The following is a 17,315-nucleotide window of genomic DNA, read 5'->3' on the forward strand; positions in this document are numbered from 1 at the left end:
AACCTGCTGAATATGATGATGTTTTTACCCCTCAACAAACAACAACAACAACCTGATAGTCTCTTGTCTAATCTTTGTTTTAAAACAGTGGCGCGGGATGGACTCTGCTCTGCTAGGGGACTCAGGGGTGGTGGTGGTGGTGGTGGTGGTGGTGTGGGGGTGGATAAGGCACCTCCCTGAAGCTGTTCTTTTTAGGGTGTTTCACTGTTGCACTGTGGGAAACAGGGGGTGCCCCCCTCCCCCCCGTGATAACACACTTCCTGTCACGCAGACCGTTGACACTCGGCTCATCAGAGGGCTCTCAGAGGTCCTCTCTTTAATTTCCTGCAAATCTGGAGCAATCAAGCTGTGCCTCGCAGGCCCCCTCTCAAGCTGCGTGACCCGGGGGGGGGGGTGTTATTGTGATTTAAGAAGCAGAGAGAGAGAGAGAGAGAGAGAGAGAGAGAGAAAATCCCCCCTCCAACCTTCTCCGCGTGTGAGGAGAAGCAGATTCTCATCACTTGGCAGTCAGCATGCAGGCTTAGGAGATCACCACAGGCAACACGGGGGCAAGCGTTTTTTTCTCTACCGACATCTGCGGCCGTGCGTGGCGTGGAACGGAACGGAGCAGGCACTTTATAAGTTGGCGAGAGAGCAACTCTACAGAGAAAGCGGAAAGCGAATCGCGTCGGCGCGCAATCAAAGAGCAGGATTTGGACTGTCACGCAGAGCTTAATAAAGGTAGACGACAGGGTAGATTCTCCTCAGCTCCCCTCGCGCATTCATCTGCCAGCCCGCCTCACATTGGCTGATGGCCTGTTATTTTACGGGCTTAAGTTTATGGTATGTGGGCTGAGGGGCGACTCGCAGGGGAGAAAAAAGGCTGCACACTTGATGATAGCCTGGGGGCAGTCTGGAGGGGAGGGGATGGGAGTTTTGGGGGTGACCAGGGTGAGAGTGCCACGCGTGGACGTCTGTCTGGCACATAAAAAACTGCTACTGGCCTTCCATCCTGACCAGTGATCCAGAGATGCAGATCCAGAGAAGTCAGTCACAACATGCTTTTAGCAGTTTTCTCCCTCCCAGCCCAGCTTGATGAATATGACAGGCAGCATCAGCCACTGCACCATGTGTCACTCAGTGGACATCCGCCATGAGGGGTCCAGTCGCAGGAGAGACGGAAGGAGGGAAAGTCTAAGCTGTTGACGAAGGGGAGCTGAGACCTTTGGACAGGCTGGGAAGGAGAGGCTAGTCTGGGCCTGTCTGAGCTCTCTCTCCCCCACCATCCCGTATAGCCTCTCAACCCCCACCTCACACTCAGCTGCACCCCCCCATCACCACCACCACCACCACCACATACCACCACCACCACACACATTCCAGGCAGGTATTCTCTGACGACCCCTCTATCTGTTCAGTCTCTCTCTCTCTCTCTCTCTCTCCCACATGGCCCAGCAGCCATCTACCTGTGCAGCCCCCCCCTAAGCTCAAAGCACATCTGGAATCTGAATTCCGATCTGCCATTTTCAGTGTCGTAACAACACTCACCCAGACCCCCACAACACCCCTCTCAACTCGACCTCCCTCCACCCATCCCACCCCCCCACCCTTATAGGTTCTGCCATCCCTGGGGCGCTCTAAAAAGCTTTCACACTTTCACAAACTCTTTAACACACCTCATCAGAGAGTGAGGGAGCACGGGCCACGGCACTTACATCACCCTCGGTGTATTTCTTTTAACCCGTTCTTCCTGGGCTGCTAAAAGTCAGGTATGCGTGTACGTATACATGTGCGAAGGTTTCCACCGGCATAAAACAAACAAAAAAACCCCAGGGCACATGGTCTTGCTTAAACGCTTAGCTGCCAGTGTGAAACAACACGTGAAGAGAACATGTATGGGCCAGGGGAACCTAATACACATCTCCATTTGCTTTATAGAGGATGTTCATCAAAGGCATGCACTTTTAGAGGCAATTATGCACTGGCAAGTCTGAACTTTATGTTGAGAACCACTGTTCTACTGCCAACTTTTCTCTTTTTCTCTCTTCCTCTCTCTCACTCTCTCTCTTTCTCTTCTTTAATAGAGGAAGTAGTGGGAACACTACTTAAAGTATGCTTGCTGTCTTGTTAAAATGGAATTCCAATGTAAAAAAGCAAGTCAGGAGTGGAGGTCTTCCTTCAGAGATGACACCCTGAGTGACGGTTCTAGAGGCAAACAGGCGGTTTTACAGTTCCGCCTCCGGTGAACAACTCTTTGGGTTTTTTAGGTGGACCTGCTGTTTGCCTGGAGTGCCTGTGTGTGTGATCTAAACAAGTACTTTGCTTTGGGTGTGACAGGAAACCCATAAATCATCATTATTGACTCCTATCCATAACCTTCTTTATGTAATGCCCCCCCCTTTTTTTTTTCTTCATGTATGTTTTCTCTGCCTTCTAGGAAACCACATGACCTGGCTGAAACCAACACATGTGTTCATGCAAGGAGCACAGAGAGCCACAGAGTACTAGACCACTGCCCTGTGATGGGGGCTTCCACTGGAGCCTGGGTAATTACAGGCAAAACACACACACACGACCACATGCAGTCACACCTTCACATTACTGCCATTTCTCCAAACAAAAACCTCCACCAAAACTCAGTTGAGTTGCATATTAACAGGAAGAGCCAGAGAACTCACTAAAATCACTCAAACACAACACTGGTCATGCAAAGTCAGGACTTGAAGAGGCAAAGCCCCGAAACCCAACTCCTTGTTTTCGCATAGGTATAAGCTGTCAACCTGATGACCATGGAGCCAGAAATACTGAGGCTACTGAAGCAACCAGATCTCCCAGGCTGCCACTTGGGGGCCTTGGCCTGTGGGTCTCAGGAGCAGGGGTAAGGCCCAATGGCCGTCTTAGGTTTCCCACTGCGGGAAGAGGCAGAGTCTTTTATATTTGTTCTAGCGGCTACTGACAGCCACCCGGCTTTGGGCTATTCTCTAGCCTGTTCTGGGTTGTCCATTCACTAAGAAACGCCTTTGAGGGCTCTGTCTCCATTCCTCTTTCTGTGCGTCTCCTTGCATTTCTACTTTATTAAGGCCTGCTTTAATCCAGCTCGTCTTAAGACCCGTATAGCAATGATTTCAACTCCAATGCGTATCCTGGGGGGGGGGACACATTTCACAGTTGCACTGCCACATGAAAGGACCCTTCGGTACACTCCGTGCAGCCCAACACATTCCAGCCTGCCATCCTCGGACCTTAGTCCTGCATGTTGAACAGGGCTACTGTATGTCTTCACTGAGGTCCATTGTGGCACACTGGCCCCTTGTTCTAAGGTGAACTCTGTGGAGAGTTTAAGGTGAAGCTGCCAAAATGCAACCTCTCTGTTGTGATACCTTCCCCTACCACGAATCACATGGTTTATAGCCCACAGGATAAATCTGATTGAAAAGAAAACTAATTGAGGGGGGCACCATGAGCAGAGGACACTGTGCCTTTCACCACATTCCCAGATGCTCACAGGAGCGTAGATGATGACAATTGCATCCTTTGACCAAATTAAATGGGAGCCTGTCACATTCAATACTGGCCACTCAAAGCTACATTCATACCACACAGATGTTGCAAACGTCTCTCCTAAATAGGCCTATACCCTCTCAGAACGTTGTTTTGTTTTTGTGTTGTTGTTTTTTTATATATACCGTGCGTTCAAATAGTCCCATGCTAGAAAACATCTGTGCACCAGATCACACCCAAACAACAGGCAACGGCCTACAGCCATTCAGCATCAAAGGCGTCACCACTCGACTGACGACACAATGGTATTCCATGATGTTGTTGCAGCTCTGGGGGGTACTCAAGCCAGTTCATCTGATATGTTTGCTTGCCATTTAGCAAAGGCCAGTTGTTTCAATGAGCAAATCTCAAAAGGTGTGGCTTGGAAATTCCTACGGGTGATACCTCTCACCCATAAATGTGTACAAACATGTGGGACCCGGAAGTTCTTATCACAGCCACAAAGGTTCAAAACAAATGAGACACATGTCAGGTCACTGATACCTGTAAGTCTGTGCTACACACACAGTATAAGTAATGATGAGCTGTGCCATAAAAGAGCTATGTCAACTTCCTCAAGTGATCATAGGCCTAAGAAATGCAACTGTGTAGGAAAACAATAGTCCCCAACAAGCACACAAATGCAATAATAGATTGTGTTTTATTCCAAAGGCTTGAACTAATTTGTTTTTCCCCCCTATCAGCACCTGTCTAAACAGCTGTATGCCCTGAGAGAGACTCCATTGTTCTGTAGTCCCTTCCCCTGTCCCCATTCATGACAGATCTGCAAGGAGAGGTCAGAAATGTGCGTCAAATCCAATAGTGGCCACGGTAGTAGAGAAGTCTGTCTGTGTGGAGATAGCTTTCTAAATAAAGCGCTTCAGCGTTGCACTGTATCTAAGGCCAGGGGTTAGTGCAAGAGCAATGCATGGCAGGCTAATTACAACAACCAGTCCTCAGAATTTAGGGGTGCGAATGGGAATGTTCAACATCATGCCTCGCACACAAAAAAGAAAGAGAAAAAGAAACAGCGAGTACTGGACTTCCATACTCAGTTTACTATTTACAAGGAAATACAACTTACTTAGACTCTTCATACCACTTTATTTATTTCCTAATACTGTTGAGATAAGTTTATTTAGCTAAAGGGATAAACATTAAGTTTAGGAAACTTTCTAGTTTAAGTTAACATATGCACCCTTTACAGGGAGAATAGATTGGGATAAATTGGCAAAGATTGAAAAGTATAAACTATTTTTTGGGCATATATTTGAGAAAACAGCTGAGGCACCGTGAAGATCATCACATAATGACATAGTTGCAACGGAAGCAGTGTTCCTTTTCTACAGAGAAGTACCGTCATACCTTAGGGAAACCTTGATTAAAAACAATTCTGTCATAATAGTACAAGAATAGATGGACTTGTTGAAGGAATTGTTATTATTGTTGATGGATTACAGGCTACAGTGAATGGGCAAAAAGGAAAACGATAACGCTCCATGTGCTTGGGGTCGCATACTTGTGGAATGAATGCATTCCATCTCCAAAAATCCAATGGGTCTTTACAGAGGGAAAGTATAGTCTGCAGTTGACTTGTCTTTGGTTTGAAACCGTGTAATTAAACTCTTTACCGCCAGAACATAAGTTTGAGCAAACGCAGTTTGTAGGCTATAGAACGCATATCAATGCTGAGGGAAGTGAATGGACAATAGCAAATATTTACTTGTGGGCTACATTTTCGCACTGTTCAACAGAGTACACTTTACATATAGTCCCACAAAGCTAAACAACTAACTTAAATCAAACTCACCCTCAAAGTCAGACAATATCCCCTCAAGATGGTCATTCACAGAAATATTTGACATCCTGACTTCTGTGCACAAGAGTTGTCCTAAATGGCACTCAGTCGTTCAAATGAAATCTTCAAATATGTGCACAATGAATTCCTTCCGACTTCTCCAGACAACCAAACAAAACTTTCGCGGTCTTTGAATAAGAAAATTGCAACCAAAAAGTTGCGATTTCGCGAGATTCCGCTCACATCCGAGTGCGCACAGCAAGAACGCAGCGGCTCCCTATCAATCTACACTCCGTTCGAATAAATCACTAGATGCGCCTCCTCCCCCTAGCTTCACCCTCAGCGCACGGTCCTGCCCCTCTGGAGCGGGGATCTCTCTCCACGCTTCACCTAACCCCCTGGCTACACCTGGACTCCGGCAAAATGCCCGTCTTGTTTTACTCTTTGCTAAGCGCATTAATTGATCCGGCGAGGCTTCTAGCAAAGGGGAGGGAATGAATGGTGATCTTGATCTTTCTGCGCTGTTAATCCTCAAAGACGAAATGCTTCCACACGATTTTAAGGAACTTAAACATTCGTGGGTCAAGAAGTGGTACGTGTGACCGCGTGGTCATGTGAAAGGAGCACTTTCCCTGGCAAAGATTAAAACGAGCTATTTGGTGGTTTTGTTTTAATGGGAAGGAGTTCTAGTTATTTGGGGAAATTATGGAGGTTTGTGGGGGGTTTCAACCCTCAAGGGTACAACTCTTAAACCCTTTACTCCCCCATGCATGTGAACACCTACTTTTGCTTACATCTCAAGGGGAACAATCATTGTTTTTTATTTACTATGTCAATAAATTGTCAAGTGACATGTCAGGGACTCTATAAGCAGACAAATTAAATTAACAGATTGTTGAAAAACAATGTGAATGGATGTTTAATCTTAGTTTTATGGGGGTGACTGTGAGGGTTATCTGGATTAACTTTAAGGGTTAACCTTGAGAGTCATGTGTCTGGGCTCTTGCTTTGGATTGTTTCCTTTAACTTTTAGGAGACCACAAACTAGCTTTGCAAATGGAGCGTAACCACTTCTTTATAATGCTCTTGTAAGCTTTTACTCCATCAAACTGTTTGCATTGGTAAGACAAACAGCAGAGCAATCATTTTGATAACTTTTTCAAAAGAAAACAAGATGGATTTATTTAAAGTCGTCCTTAGTATTTCAGCCCCCTTCTGCACATTTGTAGAGAATGCAGTCTTAGTTCTAGAAAGTCAGGCAACGGCCCATACGTTTTAAAACACAGTTTCATGTTGACTCACTTTGAAAAAATTAACAGTTCGCCACCCATTCTGTTGGCCAACACTGCTGAAAAAACAAACAATCCCCAATCCAATCTAGTGATTTTAGCTCAGTGTCACTGTAATTCTGGCATACACTTTTTGGCATTGCCTGTGCAAACTGACACATGCTCAAAGGTTTCTGTGAGAATGTCCTTCATTTCAGAACACAAGCCTCCCCATCACTCCTCTCTTTCTCTTCACACTCACACACACACACATACACACACACACACACACACACACGCACACACTTCCTTTTATCCCTCAATGCTATGCCGCCAGGCTGGTGTCTTTTCTGTCTCACTGCACTTGCTCCCCACCCCAGCGCCACCACTATGGGCAACACTAGCCAATTAAAAAACCTGGAGTGACGAGGAGACCCATGTGAGCCGGTTCCCATACTTGCAGCGCTGCGCCCGCTAAGGCTGAGCCATAAACTGAAGTAGGCTAGTCCTCATTAGCCATATGAGCTCAGTACGTTTGGGGATTACTGTCACCGGCCCTTTTCATGGGCCAGAGAGACGGAGGCAGGCCACAGGTCTGGATGGTTCAAGGGCCACTTAGTAAGCTAGTAGGGAAGGAATGTGGGCATAGATGTTGGTGGTGATGGAGGAGGTGGAGGCTGTGGCGGCGGCGCTGCTGCTGTGCCTCCTCCATATCAGCGCTACTAATTGTTCCTGTCAAATTTTGCTGGCTTATGGGGCCAAACCGCACAACCCAAGTGGCTATAAAAAAGGCCAATTTTCTTGGGTTTGAATGTTGGAAGCCAATGAAAGGAACGAGAAGGATTAATCTAGGGAGTGTGATGCTGGCATCAGTGGATCCTTGCCAAGCTTGTCGGAAGACCGGAGGCCCACTGATGCGATGTTTCTTGAAGGGGGGTGGGGGCTGGGGAATTTATGGGGAAATATGAGAGGGCTGACCCTCATGCAGTCATTATTGACTATTAACACTGTAATAGCCTGTTCAAATCCTTGGCCATGCATGCAAACACTACTGAAACATATTTTCTTTTATTGTGTTACTGTGCTGCTTCAATGGGTTCCTCTGTAAATGAAAGAAGCCTCTCAGTGAACGATGGTGCATGCACCGAACATTCTGTGGGTCAGGGGAGACTACACCCTCTAAAATTGTAAATAAACAAATGAATGCTTTCAATTTCCTGAGTGCTGTGGTTTCATGAAACTTCTCTAAGAGGAGTTTGGGTGGGGATTTGAAAAGGGCCTCAGTAAATTTCCCTCAAATTCAGCAATAATTTCTCCCGGCCACACATTGAAAGCTAGTTGTTTGGGCTTATTTCATTCCACTCTCAAACATCTTACAATCGTCATGAAGAGATGACCCAAGGTGTTCAAGAAAAAAAAAACCTATGTGCCTCCCCACAGCCACAGATCAAATATCAAAACAAGAATTCAAAACACGTGTGTGAATAGAATATGAATTTGAAGAATTCAATAAAGTGTACAGCAGGCGCATATTAAGTCATTATAAAGTGTCCAGCAGTCTTGTACTGATAAATACATCTGGCCATCTTTAAGAGACCTGCTGCAGTAGCACTCTCAGAGGAGGCGCTGTGAAGCGTGGTCACATTAATGATGACAGATTGGGGATTACCTGTGAGCAAAAGGTGCACCCTGACAGCTGTGTCAAGCCCAGGTATGCAACGTCCATGCTTGACTTGGCTGCTCATCTTCCCGTCATCCCGACCCCTTTCTCCCACCCTTGAAGTGGGCAATTAAATAGAAGAGCTGTGCAGGTTAAGTCAGGCTCGCTCCCTCGGACAATAGGCGACCTTTGCCCTCTCGCTCCTCACCTGCCTCTGGGACGCAGATAAGAGGCTCTTGTCCAAACGCGAGGTGTGTACACCCTTGAGGAGCTCAAACAGTCATTTAGCCAAATAATCTGCTTTTAAGAGTGGGGAAGTGCAAGCAGACAGTTATACCAGGACCAGGACCAGGAGGAAATCGAGTCAAACAGACTGGAAAACACTCTGGCACCGCAGGCCACAGTCTATGTTTTCAATGTGGTCTCTGTTGGATTCACATCTGTTCTCTTGTTTGGCAGTGCATCTTTCTGTTCAACTTAGTCAGGTTATGGCCACTAGCAAGCTCACCTTCCCCTGTTTCTCCTGCTGCCATGAATTATTCATTCAGAGCCACATTCTGGCATGGACCTGGAGATTAATATTTGTAGTCGGCACTGATGCTGCTCAACTGACCACAGAAGCGAGAAAAATCTGATCAAAGGCTGGAGGGTTCGTATAAAAAAGGAAGAAGAAAAAAGACTAAGCACTGTGTCTGCCTCAGCCCTACAAAAAGCAATAGATTTCTTTCTCTCTTTTTATATTCCCTGGATCCAATTACATTATTGCACTCACTGCACAGAATGTGTCATACATTATGAATGTGTTGATTCTATCCTAAGGTCCAACAGCATGTTTGAAATGTCAATGAAGATATTTGTGTGTGTTTGCCTGCGCGAGTCTGTGTATCTCGCTTCGGCAGCACTAGGCGCTCTGCACTGCCTCTGCTTTCTCTCAACACGGTTTGAGCTCTACATCACCTAAAAGATACCCTGGGCCTGGCACCAGCCCTGCGGCTTCCCAGACAAATATTCCATCATCCCCAGCAACCTACCTGAGTAAACACTCCGCTAAGTCGGCTAATTATCATACCCATCTTCTGCCTTTCACAGACATGGCCAACCATGACCATGCAGGTGGTTTTAAGAAACCACCAGTGGCGTGGAGGGGGGTTAGGATTATCCCCAGCATAAATACTCCCAGGTAATTATCAGTCAGAAGGCTCTGATCACCTTTAGGGCATACACTGAAATAATCATTCATAGCTGCTACCACACACACCACAAATTCAGATAGCAGCTGACATTGAAACACCTGACAGATCATGAAGGTTTTAAATCACAATAAACACAATCATACCGTATGCGAACCGGAAGTGCCATTACAGTGTTGTTAAGCAGGTTTTTGTTTTAAAGGGTCACCAGATAAAGTAGCTAGGCTACACCTACACGAGATCAATTTGCTTTTGTTTACTCATAAGGTGCATCTACTACATGAGTGCATCTCTGTGAATGTAAATTACAAATGTCATTACATTGCCTAGATTGTGACATAACATGTGAGGGAAACGAGCTAAGTCACAACTGACTTTTGAAGTGAGGTCTTTTAAGCTGAATGGTTTGACAGCCACTCAAGACAACATCGGTGCTCAGAACCCCCGCGAGCTTTATATTGTGAACTGCTGAAAGAAATGCAAGCCTATACATAGATATAGATAACCTAGGAATACTTCTCGGCACAGTGTTGCACAACGACTAACCTTCCATATGTTTCACAAGATAGATGTCCGCTATTTAACTATTGATTACTGCTCGGCTGTGGATGGCCAGGAGGCACCTCCCAGGATAGTTCATTGGTTTCAGTTTTCCCAATAATCGTGTCAGTGTTGTGGGGAACAATTAACACGTCTGTCAATTTTCCTTGACGAGATTAGGCCGCAGTGCCTAGCTTTAGTTTTCTCCGTTCCTTTCTGTTCAAAGAGGTAGGTCTGGACATTTTCAAATTAAATTGTGAAATGTCTGACACTCGATTAGTAAAGTTAGTAAAGTTAAAAGACGTGGCTTATTCAGTATCTCTCTCTAACTGATACAGGTACAGGTCAGCCCCAAATTAAATAAACGTCTACAGATAGACAATGTTTGCATGTCTGGTGAGAGGTGCGTCTTTTCTGTTACCATTTTGATACTTTGTTTAACCTGGAGCACAGTATGCCATATGTCTTGAAATAATCTTATTACATAGCTCCCGACTGCCACCTACTGGGATCGCATACATTCTGCACTGTCTGAGGTTACCATTTTGATGCCCTTGGCGATTCTCATCCGCAATACATGAACAAAAGCCCCCCTCGTCAAAGCTCCAACATCACAGTGATTTGTTACTTTGACTATTTAACCGTGTGCCACGAACAAATTCAAAGAAGCTGATAATGGCGCCCACCTAACACCTATGGGATCAAATGCAAAATCTCTCCACAGGGCCTGTAATTTATGCAAAGGCATTACTGAACTTACTGAACCAAAAACAAAGGCATGGCATTCTTGCATCCTTCCTTTCTACACTCTCAACTCCATATTGCCAGGCAGCACGAGAGAGAGAGAAAAAAAAGAGAAAGAGAGAGAGAGAGAGCAGTAGGGTATTCCACTCTCACTGGGTCCACTGCACAGGCTGAGACAGCTTGATGGATGAGCAGGCCAGGCTTGAGTGTGGGGCATAGCTTGAGAGTGGGGGTGAGGGGGTGTGGAGGGCAAGCCGAGATGTGTCCTTCAAGCTTCACTGTGGATGGAGTTGGTGTGTTGGTGTGGCGTATTGAAGCAGCACTGTATTGATATTCTCACTTTGCTTTTTGATTCATTATACACTTGCTTGTACCAAGATGATCCCACAAATGCTGTTTATAATGCAGAATTGCATGGGTAGTTTTACAATCAGCGCGAGCTCTTTCTTTCTCAAAGGCCTAAAAATTAAAACTTTTTGAAATATCATTATTTATGGGTTTTTTTGTTTGTTTGTTTAATCTGTTGAGGGATTAAACCATGTTTCATGCAACTGGTCATTGACCATTCTTAAGTCAGTCAATTCAGTATGATAATTCTGTGCTTTCTTCAACACAATGTTAACATATTACAGAATGTTCAAGTGTGGTCTATTCTGGCCACAGTAACATTTTGTTACTGTGATACGTTGAAGTAATGTACATTTTAAAATGAAACGTCAAGTTGAGGGTGAAAATGACTGAATGTTGTGTTTTGTGCCAACAAATTGTATTTTGGCAATTATTTTTCAAATCATTAGGCTCTGCCTACATCTAGTCATTAATAATAACATATAGTTATCCAACATAATCACATCGTTTGAGGTATGTAGAGAATGTATGCAGAGAATTTCAAGCACTTACCCTGATTGTGAAATTACCCACATAAAGATTGTGAAAAGAAATTGATGTATGTAACCCCCCCCCCCACCCAAGCCAATTACAAGCTAAGAATTTTTTTGAATTACAATATTGTAAAATAACACTATTGTATGTTGGTCGTAGGCTGTTGCGCTCTCAGGTTGCAGCATTGTGGCGAAAGCGGTTCACAATGTGTTTTTTTTTTCCATGCCCCATGGGAAATATTGTTCCTTAAATCTTTGGTGCTTTGTAAAGCCTGCTGTTACTGTCACAGGGTATGGGTGAATGGCTCCCACACCCACACAATACAATGGGCAAGATGTTTCAGACCAGACAAAAATGTTTCTTTTGTTAAGACATGCGCTTTGGCTATGTAAAGAAGAACAGCGGATAGGAGCGAAGGCAATCGCGTGTCCAGCCAAAGTGACACCAACTCACACAATTTAATTAAATGGCATGTCATGTCAACGGGAATGCAATCTGCGTCTTATATCTGGCCACAGCACACTGTGACACATTCTAACAGACTCCTGCAGAAAAGAAAACAAAATGGCCATTCATTCATTTCTGTGCAAAAGCAAGTCCTGAAATTACATTCTGTTTGAATTGATTCACATCTGAGGGACATCCAATTTGTCATCCTGCTAAATGTGTAATGTTGCTAAAAATTATACTGTAGGCCTATTTGTTTTGGGTTTTATACCTTTTTACCCTCACAAATGCAAGCAGTCACCAATACTATTTATATTGCCTGAAGTTATTTGAATGAAGCATTCAATTGAACTACCCACACAGCTTTATACACACATATTAAACATAATCTAATTGAGGCTGTTCAACTAAATAAATATATATATATATCTTTCAATTTAACCATTCTAGTTAAACTTTTGTACTAAAACGTTTTTTTCACTTGCTCGAAATCAAAAGTAAATAATATGTCAGTAAACATGGCAGTGCCAAGTCATTGTGTGTTGTTGTGTTTACAAGCAAGACTGTCAAATGCATGTTGTCAGTATAATGGTGCACTCTGTAGGTTTTCTGATGTAAACTTTGACTAAGGCTTTTTAATAACAATGCAGAAGGCTGCACTTCCGTGTGCCATAATATATCAATGCAAATAGCACAACGTAAATAGCATTCCACATGTATGCTTTCACTGTGTGTGCTGTAATTAGTTGAGTCCATGTCATTGTGATAAAGAAAACACTGTATAGCACAAAGGAAAAAAATAAAATGACAAATGTGAACATATATAAAACATCCCTTAGAACTATTCAAATGGCACTTTATAGGGAATTATGCTCTCTTCACTCTCTATTGTTCCTGTCCACAGATTGTCATCCAAATCAATGGATACCTCCCCTTGCCATGCAGCGTGGAAATATTCCTCTGGAATGTCTTATCCAGCCTGTGAAGGTGTCTGCTGTGAAGTCCTCCTCATGCTTTTGCATCCATGGCAGCCAGAAGCAGCGTCAGACTATGTGGCTGGTGATCGTAAAACCTTCCACCTTCAGAACTCCTTAGTCTAGTTTGCGGAATGTGCCTGGTGCCTGGAAACTCACACTGTCCCAGATTACCACCTAACTTTGATTAATCATCACCGAATCAGACCCCTCGCACTATCAGGGATGAGATCCCCACATAGAGTGTGTCTGAGAATGTGAGCAGATTCCCTGTGTTACGTAAGCGTTCATGGCCCTGTAATAGGAATAGGAACATACTAACTCTGAAAAAGCATCACACAGTGGTGATGCTCCCTGGTCATCGACCTAGCTAGTGGCAGAGACATCAACAGCAGCTCTGTGGCTGATGAGATTTCAATCATGCCTTCTAGCAAGAATCATCCAGGTTTAGGTCATGAGCCGGTTCACTTCACAACAGTTCCATTATGCCCTATATCCCAGACGATACTAAATTAGTTAAAGGAATTACATGGATTGTCATTTTGGACAAGATACAGTTACATCAAATGTATACTTACTGCATATTATTTTCTATGGTCATGGCAAATCTGCACGTCATATTTTCTGTACTACATCATATCATATGGGCAGCCGTGGCCCACTGGTTAGCACTCTGGACTTGTAACCGGAGGGTTGCCGGTTCGAGCCCCGACCAGTGGGCCGCGGCTGAAGTGCCCTTGAGCAAGGCACCTAACCCCTCACTGCTCCCCGAGCGCCACCGTTGAAGCAGGCAGCTCACTGCGCCAGGATTAGTGTGTGCTTCACCTCACTGTGTGTTCACTGTGTGCTGTTTGTGTTTCACTAATTCACCGATTGGGTTAAATGCAGAGACCAAATTTCCCTCACGGGATCAAAAAAGTATATACTTATTGTTTAGTGTAGACTATAGACTGCAGTTACACTGAGTATATATATTATATATTTTACCTGTGCGTATTGTTATAGCTCCTTCACACTTGTCACTATTCCTTTCAAATGTTATGGTACCGCTATTTCATTCCTTTTGTTTCATCTTTCTTTTTCATGATAGTTAAGATGCTGAACACACTGGCTGTTTTCAAAGGGTTTCTTCTCTTCTTTAATGGCACTAACCCTATAACTATATCTTCTTCAGTCTAATAGCTTTATTTGCGATAACTATGGCGCAAATAGCCTCCTTTTGTTGAGGTGTGAAAAGAAGCCCACTTCCATCTCTGTGAGGTAACCTTGCTTTTAGCTGCTATGCGGCTCAGCTGTGGAACCAACTTTCGGATGACATCAAAAAGGCCCCAACTGTAGCCAGTTTTAAATCTACACTTAAGACCAAACTGTTCTCAGATGCTTTCTGCTAACTGTGCCGAGTTACAAATTCTGAATCTGCCTTGATAATTATTCTACCTTGTCTTTTATTACTTTTTTTTTTACTACTTTTGCCTTTGTTTTTGCTTACTAATTATTCTTTATTTTTAAATGATTTTACCTTGTGTTTTATGTTTTCTTTTTATTATGATCTTTACCTTTTAACTATTCTTTGACTATATTGCCCTTCTATGCTTTTATTTGTTATTATTGTTTTGTTTTGTTTATATAAAGCACATTGAATGACCTCTGTGTATGAAATGCGCTATATAAATAAACTTGACTTGACTTGACTTGACTTGACTTGCAGTCCTGTGGTAAATATACTGTATGAAAATACAGCGGAAAAAAGTCACAGTGTGTGCTGTGTACTTTGCGTACTCTGCATGTGTGTGTGTAGCATTATAGTAAGTACACCATTACACTGTGTAGTGTGCAGTGTAAGGTTACGCACCGGTTTTCTCTAAAAAATATTTGATGGTATGGTTATGTTCTCCAACATCTCCCACCCTTCGACCAACCTCAGTTGTCGTAAACCCATGATGGGGAACATGGTCCACAATTGTAGCCCGTATTTTCAGAATGTCCCTATTTGGCCTCTATATGTTTTGCTTCCTCACCTTCCATTGCATAGCCTAACACTTCTTTTTCCTCTGGTGGTTGACACATTAATTTTCTATTCTTTCGCTGTCAGAAATTGAGACATTGTGTTGTGCTCTGCTGATATACTTCCCAATTGAAGGTTTATGAGAAGCACCCTTGAGCTATTTTAGAGAGCTGATTGACCATTTGATGAGCTGATGTTTCACACATTTCCCTTCATAAGTGAATGTAGGCTACAGAGTCAACTGAGAGCATTGTAAAATGTGCATTAGGCCTACAGTTAATGACAACTTATTTACCACTTTAGCATGTAATGACTAACTCAGTCTAACTCAGATGTTTTCGGATAGTCAGTAGAGAGGCTTATTAGGATTATATATTGTGATTTACATACAATTGATAGACCATATAGAAACAGCAGACCATTGTGTAAATATGTGCATGAACGTGCAATAGCATTTTCTATTTGATGAAAACAACGAAAAGTTGCTGTGACTAGATGATTTGGAGGTTGAACAAGATTTTTCATGTTTAATCTGATAAATGTAGCCTACTAAAGCGACTGAGGGTGTGTGAAGGCGTTGAATTGCTACTTTGAGTAGGCTTGGTTAGATTTGCCTCTAGAGGTCAGTAGACCTGGTGGCCCAACTAAAGACATTAGATCACTTTTGAAAAGTGGATGTCCAGCACGCAAGTTTAGTATTGGTCTCATCAATCGGAGAGTTATGGCATACTGCGATTGTATCGGTGACGATAAATAACATCAACAGTTTGAGGTCAAACTTTTACCATAGAGGCAGGTAAGTGTTTTCAAACAACGAGGTCGAAGAAGACGTGGGTTACTTTGAAAATGTAGCGGTAACACATTCGACAATTTCCTCGTAGCTAACCATTGTAATGTTTCTTACGTTTTTCAAGAAGCCTAAAACTTTTTGCTAACTAGGGGGGCGACGTTTCCTCTATTGTTCTTAGACGGTTTCTGTCAAAGTAGGCGAAGTGTAGTTATTGCTCAAAGTCGATAACAGAAACGCGGATTTGATATGCACGCAACCTCTTCTTCTTAAGGTTGTTGGCGAAATTATTGATTGATGGTGTTCTGTATTGTTAAGTTGACTTTAGCCTTATTGTTTTGTTATTGCTAGATGTTTGGTGATGGTGTTTGCTGTGTTTGCCATCTGTTGCGCTAATAACAAAATACATTGAAATGCCTTTGTTAGTTATTGTCTGACTGTAAAAAATCATTGTCGAGCCGCAACATTTTGGTACACTTTGAAACATTTGTGATGGGCTACTTTTGTTTCCCCCTGCAGATTTTAATCCACCACACCCGGAATTATCTTTTTCTTGACAATATCTACAAATTGAAACGTAGTGCCCTTTCTTGTGAACTTTGGGAAGGATTTGACGTTGGGCGGACGTCATGCTTGTGAAAGAGTATCGCATATGTATGCCACTGACGGTGGAAGAGGTAAGATCCCAGGCAACTTCCACGTACTTCCTTCCTCCTAGAGCCTAGATAACGGGAAGAGGGCCTAGGAAAACTCCACATAACCTACGCATGTATTGTAAGGCCAGAGGTGGAAAAAGTACGAAAATATTGTACTCAAGTAAAAGTACCAATACCTTGATGAAATATTACTCAAGTACAAGTTAAAATACCGATCTGAAAATGTACTCAAGTAAAAAGTAGGCCTAGTTCATTTAAAATGTACTTTAAGTAAAAGTTACTTAGTTACTTTTTTGGGGGTACCAGAACAACTAGTTTTACCAGAGACTTTCTAATGAGGAGATACAGCACTCAAAAAATCCTCCATAGTGCATGGGGTTAGTTTGTAATGCCAATATGGCAGTTGTCTACACATCACAACCCTTCCACGGCAAAACGTCGACATGTGAATACATTGAGCCAATCATGTGGTGAATTGTAAAATACATTGAGCTAATCAAGTGGTGTGCTGTGAAGACATCGTGCTAATCATTTGTTGTGATCTCGCTACTGGAGCAAGATTGGTGTCGTGAAGCCTTACGCACATGCATTTCTGCCGAAATAGATGCACGATAAGTGCCCAAAAAGTGTTGCAATATGGCCGCCGAGTGGAGGTACTTGCCTGATAAGGACGTTGAGAAATGGAGATCTATGTGAAAAATCACCGGGGTTCTCCTTTAAGTTTGAGTAGTAGTTGATTTTCAAAGTTAGTTGCACTCATCCTTGGGTCGCTTTGCAGTGAACAGTAATCCAGCACAACTGAAAAGCCCCTCACAGGCAGCTGAGGCAGGCAGGCCAATGTTGAG

At 43.5% G+C, this 17,315-nt stretch overlaps 2 protein-coding genes across 2 annotated transcripts in view; one reads left to right on the plus strand and one right to left on the minus strand.

Moving 5' to 3' along the window:
- Positions 1-5,594, minus strand: part of septin12 (septin 12) — an 89,725-nt gene extending 84,131 nt beyond the window's left edge. Inside the window, exon 1 of the mRNA XM_048246400.1 lies at positions 5,330-5,594. Coding sequence (XP_048102357.1) covers positions 5,330-5,384 — 55 coding nt within the window. The 5' untranslated portion in view covers positions 5,385-5,594. The remainder of the gene's footprint in view (positions 1-5,329) is intronic.
- A 10,028-nt stretch (positions 5,595-15,622) lies between these two features.
- LOC125295624 (cytoplasmic phosphatidylinositol transfer protein 1-like) overlaps positions 15,623-17,315 on the plus strand; it is a 28,285-nt gene continuing 26,592 nt past the window's right edge. The window contains exons 1-2 of the mRNA XM_048244970.1: positions 15,623-15,823; positions 16,334-16,491. Coding sequence (XP_048100927.1) covers positions 16,444-16,491 — 48 coding nt within the window. The 5' untranslated portion in view covers positions 15,623-15,823; positions 16,334-16,443. The remainder of the gene's footprint in view (positions 15,824-16,333; positions 16,492-17,315) is intronic.

The sequence above is a fragment of the Alosa alosa genome, chromosome 6, assembly GCF_017589495.1.
Source record: "Alosa alosa isolate M-15738 ecotype Scorff River chromosome 6, AALO_Geno_1.1, whole genome shotgun sequence".
NCBI classification, from domain to species: Eukaryota; Metazoa; Chordata; class Actinopteri; order Clupeiformes; family Clupeidae; genus Alosa; species Alosa alosa.